The 5,585-nt window shown below is 38.4% G+C and overlaps 1 protein-coding gene across 1 annotated transcript in view; it reads right to left on the reverse strand.

The window, feature by feature from the left end:
* The window catches only part of LOC110391155 (myosin-1-like), a 17,735-nt gene that overhangs the window by 11,691 nt on the left and 459 nt on the right, over window positions 1-5,585 (reverse strand). Inside the window, exons 3-14 of the mRNA XM_021382900.1 lie at window positions 5,364-5,581; window positions 4,767-4,794; window positions 4,557-4,668; window positions 4,378-4,470; window positions 3,197-3,260; window positions 3,006-3,104; window positions 2,810-2,913; window positions 2,589-2,727; window positions 2,237-2,355; window positions 1,994-2,143; window positions 943-1,113; window positions 2-91 (exon numbers count right to left, since the gene is read on the reverse strand). Of these exons, the coding sequence (XP_021238575.1) occupies window positions 2-91; window positions 943-1,113; window positions 1,994-2,143; window positions 2,237-2,355; window positions 2,589-2,727; window positions 2,810-2,913; window positions 3,006-3,104; window positions 3,197-3,260; window positions 4,378-4,470; window positions 4,557-4,668; window positions 4,767-4,794; window positions 5,364-5,581 (1,387 nt within the window). The remainder of the gene's footprint in view (window position 1; window positions 92-942; window positions 1,114-1,993; window positions 2,144-2,236; window positions 2,356-2,588; window positions 2,728-2,809; window positions 2,914-3,005; window positions 3,105-3,196; window positions 3,261-4,377; window positions 4,471-4,556; window positions 4,669-4,766; window positions 4,795-5,363; window positions 5,582-5,585) is intronic.

Below are 5,585 nucleotides of genomic sequence, written 5' to 3' on the forward strand. Positions count from 1 at the left end.
GATGCTGGTCATAGAGCTTGTTCTTGAAAGAGGTGTCAGTTGCCTTGGGGAACATGCACTCCTCTTCCAGGATGGAGAAGATGCCCATGGGCTGGAAGAATCAGCAGGAAATAAAATAGAGATAAAACATAAGTCTGCTTTCATAAGGAGATTTGAGTAAAGCACAGGACTTTGAGAAATGGATCAGAGTTCTTTTAAGCCTTGGACCAACATTTCTGAAAGAAATATGAATTTCAGTTGTCTGAAACAATACATTTCAGAACTGATCTCATCTCAACTCGAGACACAAATCTTTCTAAATTTTTTGATAACTCTAATGGATCAAAAGTAGGTCTTCATTTTCGCATTAAGCCTTTCTCAATCTAACATGATGTAGACTAAGGTGTCTAAATTTGACCTTTGTTCAACAGATCAACAGATATTTCAGGTACTTCGTGAAAACTTATTTTGATGAGATATCCTTGTCTTTTCATTAATGCAGAAGAGGATGTTACACAAAGTGTTGGCTCACAGTGATATACTTATTCAGTCCTGTTCATCCTATACCTTTTTTCTATGTACACCTCTGGTTTTACCTAGATACTGTGTTTGTGAAATCACAACATTGATATTGAGAACATAAACCTAACACTGAAAGTTGTGCCTGAGTTTCCATAAACAGCTGTTTTATCTTTGTGAACATAAAAATGTACTGCAAAGAATCCTATTTATCAACCTAGGTGTGAGCACGTTAATCCTTCTATTTGCAGATGAGTGAAATTGCATGTTATTTTTTTCAAATGCATACTAATGTACTTAATGGATATTCTAAAGGTACATCATTTGTAACCAAATTGCCATTCTCTAAAAATTATTTTCTGAACCAGAGCAAAAAACTGAGGTTGAAGAAAAGCCCTAAAATTCTGCCACAAACAAAAACCATCCTACATGTAATGAACATACCTTTTCAATGAGCTCAATGCAGGCTGCCAGGTCCATCCCAAAGTCTATGAACTCCCATTCAATGCCTTCCTTCTTGTACTCCTCCTGTTCCAGCACGAACATGTGGTGGTTGAAGAACTGTTGCAGTTTCTCATTGGTGAAGTTGATGCATAACTGCTCCAGGCTGTTGAACTGTGCAACGATAAGATTTACTTGTCAAGATGAAGTACTCTCTGTAGAACTTACTCCCATCCATCCTGTTAAAGCTTTTTTTTATGGTTTACACATCTCTGTTTTTTTGTTTTTGTTTTGTTTCTGCTTTTGTTTCTGTTATTTTTAAAGCAAATTTAAAAATAATGTAGTAATCTTATCCCTATCAATGTTCAATTTACATCTCTGTGGTTTTTTTTTTCTGGTATTATGTACATTTTCCTATTGAACTAACAAAATATATCAGATGTTACAACCGTTTGCCAATACTGTCCTGCACTCAGGTTCTTTACCCAAATTTTTGCAAAAAAATGTTTGCCTGCCTTCTGTGCTTGCACTGAAGGAAGTCAATAATATACTCCTCTTGGAATCACATTATAGGTCTTCAAAAGCAAAGGGTATGTATTGCCCACTTTTTTCAAAGCCTTGGGACATATTTGTGTGGGACTTTGGTTTAACTTTCTATTTATACAGTGTGTGATATCGTATGCTATTTGTCAGTGGATTTTTTTCTTAATAATAAGCTCAAACTAGTGAAAAACTGCATTTGTGGCAACTGTATAAAAGGCAGCAATTTATTCCCTTTGTACTTCAGAAAACTATTACATGAAAAATATTTGAGGCTTATGCTTTGAGATGGAGAAAAAGCAGTCACGTATTCAAATGCTATGACATATTCAAAAGGCAAGCATTTCCAGAAAATTGGAAATAGGCTTCTTGCAATAAAATGCAGACCTTTATTTGAAATTTTAAGTGAACAGCACGTTTTCAAAAAACAGAAAAAAAGCAGCCAATAAATCTCCAGTTTCTCATGGCCTGCAATGGTCTTTACAGATTTTACTGTTATTTCTGAGTTCCTTACATCGAAGATCTCAAAGCCAGCAATGTCCAGGACACCAATGAAGTACTGCCTGGGCTGCTTGGTATCCAGCTGCTGGTTGATACGAACAACCATCCACAGGAACATCTTCTCATAGACAGCCTTTGCCAGAGCACCTACAGCATTGTGCACCTAGAACAGAGAATAATGAAGCAGGAGCAGAACAGCTCCCAGAGCAAGACAGTACATTAAGCTAGAGGTTCACAGCCATCAGCTGTTTCTTACCTGCTGCACAGTTTGACCCTTGGTCACAAATTCATTCCCAACCTTAACTCGGGGATAGCACAGGGCCTTGAGCAGGTCTGCTGAGTTCAGACCCATCAGGTAGGCAGCCTTGTCAGCAACTATGTGCAGAGGGAGAGAGTGACACAGTGAACAGTGGATTTTCTCTAAGAGCTAAGTGCAGATCTGCAAGTTTTTTAACTGCAATACTTCAGTAGCTTTAAGGGAATTTTATGACTGCTGTGGAAACTGAGATTTATGTCTTCATAAAAGTGAACTGGAGCAAAATACATGACTGCTACCTGCCAGCTCTGTAACTATTTCTGTTACTGGCAGCTCTACATATTATTAATACCTTCTGTGCCATCTGGCTCTGCCTGCTCCTCTCGCTGTTTCTGTTTGAACTTCAAATTCCCATAGTGCATGACAGCCCCTGTCAGCTTGTAAATGGCTGTTTTTTCATCGGGAGTGAAGCCCAGGATGTCAATGGCACTCTGGCAACAGATTCAGTGAATGTAAATGCCACATATATAAAAAGTATTAACAAATGTATTAACATTTCTACGTGTAACTTACATCTGTAGCAATCAGCTCCTCCTGGTCATTAATGCTGGGAACAGTGATCTCACCTTGACTCACAAATTGGTAGTCATAGGGGTTGGTAGTAATGAGGAGCATGTCTGTAAAGGGGAATAGAACATATCTAGGAGTAAGAATGAAGGCAAATATTAACTACGTTAAGAGTTCATTCAAAAAAAGTGGTACCGCCTACCAATTAGCTCTGGCTTCTTGTTGGACATGATCTGATAAAAAATGTGGTAGCTTCTTTCTGCCTTGAGCTGGAAAGTGACTCTGGACTTCTCCAGCAGATCTGGCAAGGAAGGAAGAAAGAGGTAGGTACAAGACGGGACATGGAGGTGAGAATTTGGGAAGGAATGTGAACAAGCCTGGATGGTCTCTTACAAGTTTCAATGTCAGCAGAAGCCAGTTTGCCTGTGGCCCCAAAATGGATTCTGATGAATTTACCCTTTAGAGAAGAAAAAATATACCTTGAAATTTCACTAGGAAAGATCATAGCCTTGTAACACTATTATTCACAGAGGACACATTTTCAAGAAAGAAGTGCTGTGAATTTGTTTTTTGGGGTTTTCTCCCCACTTAAAACAGAAAAAGAAGCAAACAAACAAACAAACAAAAAAGAAACCAAAAATCTACCAAACAAAAACAACCAAAGAAACCCCACCACAAGCAAAAGAAGAATGAAATTCAGGAAAAATTGTCATAAGTAAGATAAAGATCTGGGCCAAGTTATTATTTTTTGCTGGATATCCCTGATTGCAGAGGAGTGCGAAAATTATTAACGCAGCCTTTTATCACTGATGCTTCAGATGGATATAGAAAAAGAATTCATGTAATGAGTGTTAAAATTAGTTTTTTTGGATCTTTTGGAAAATGGAAGGTAGCATTTGTCTTCTGAATAGTGGAGGTACAGGCAATGCACACAGAATGTGGAACTTAATGCTGGGACAGTGGATTAGCATTGCAGTTTTTCAAGGACATTTCACAGCTTATCTACTAATAAGCCTTTTGGATGAAAAAGACCATAGTTCTGTCATAGAGCAGTTCAGTTTGTTATAGGATGTCTTGAAGGCGTTTTTGTCCTATCCCTTCCCTGACAGCTCATATCAAAGTCTAAACAGTTAAATCACTAGACCTGCCCAGTTCTGTATCTAACAAAAGTGACACTAATATTTCACTGATCAGGTACAAAATTTTAGTTTTGCATTATAGAACATTTACACAATTTTATATCTGCTGTCTGTGTGACAGATACTAGGGGTGTGTATAAACATATATACATAAATTATAAATACTAAGTAATATATACATTTATATATATTTAAATGATGCCTCTTTGTACACATTTATTGGCTGTAAAACACTTCATGTAAAAACAATTCTAAACTATGTAAACCAGCTACATAGTTAATTAGAGAATCAGATAGTTTCTTGTTTCAAAAACTATGAGGAAACAATTAGTTCAAGAAATACATCCATCCTACCATGTCGCTTCAGAAGTGACAGCTCCCATTCTGACATCCTTATTCACCCATGAATGTCAAAATCTCTGATCAAAAACTTACAAAGCGTGAGGAGTTGTCATTCCTCACAGTCTTGGCATTTCCAAAGGCCTCCAGCAGTGGGTTGGCGCTGATGATTTGATCCTCAAGCGTTCCCTACAGGATGATAATTGTTCAGTGTTTATTTAATCCATGTGGCAATTAAAGGCTGAGCCTTTAGTCTGTCCATTGTAGGAGCTCACCTGCATTTTGCCAGGTTGCTCTTCCTTCTTCTTTTCCCCACTAGCTGCAATTGTTGCAAAGTACTGGATGACACGTTTCGTGTTCACAGTCTTCCCTGCACCAGATTCTCCACTGTCGAACCAAACAGAGAAGCAGAGAGCGTGAGGTCAGGCAGCAGGTCCCCTGGCACAGGGCAGCCCAGCAGGGACCCAAGCAGGGAGCGTACTTACGTGATCAGGATCGACTGATTCTCACGGTCTGCAAAAGAGACAGAAAAAAAGAGACTTTTAAAATGGAGAATAGAGCAAGACTGAAAATTAGTGCAATAAATGTACATTCCACTGAGAAAAAAACTAAGGTTTTTTTTACTTCTTTAATACCAATAGTTAATTCAATTTCAGTTCTTTGGAAATTAATAATTTTCTATGAACTTTAAAAAACCTTTATCAAATGTGTTTTTCTTCCGTACTGCACTGTTATGGTCTATTTTCTCCTGCATGAAGTAGAGAGAATGGTTTTCACTTCTGTTAATTTTGTTAGTTTTGATAATTTTCTGCTACTTAGACTGTGTATACAGCAGATGCAGAATTTTCACATAACATAAGGAGTTCATAGCTTCCTGAATGATAAGTTCTGCTTATCATTTTCCCTAACATGCTATCTGTGGTTCTATAGCTCCCTTTTAGAAATAACGATGTAAAAAGCCTGTTTAAGCCTGTAATGATTGATTCTATGACTGAAATAAAACACAGATGATGTGTTAAAATAATATCAACATATTTATCAGGGAAATTATTTTTAGTAGATTTACTTTGAATACCACTCACCGGTCAGCATGAACTGATAGGCGTTGTCAGAGATGGAGAAGATGTGTGGAGGGGCCTCCTGGCGCTTTTTGCCTCGGTAGGCCAACACCACCTCCGGGTTGTACACTGGCAGCCACTTGTAGGGGTTGACAGTGACACAGAAGAGGCCCGAGTAGGTCTGCGAGGAAGGGACACAGCACGTTGGCTTCCACTCAGCCTGGCACAGCAGTCCTCCCCGGCTGC

This window comes from Numida meleagris, unplaced genomic scaffold (genome assembly GCF_002078875.1).
Source record: "Numida meleagris isolate 19003 breed g44 Domestic line unplaced genomic scaffold, NumMel1.0 unplaced_Scaffold308, whole genome shotgun sequence".
Classification (NCBI taxonomy): Eukaryota; Metazoa; Chordata; class Aves; order Galliformes; family Numididae; genus Numida; species Numida meleagris.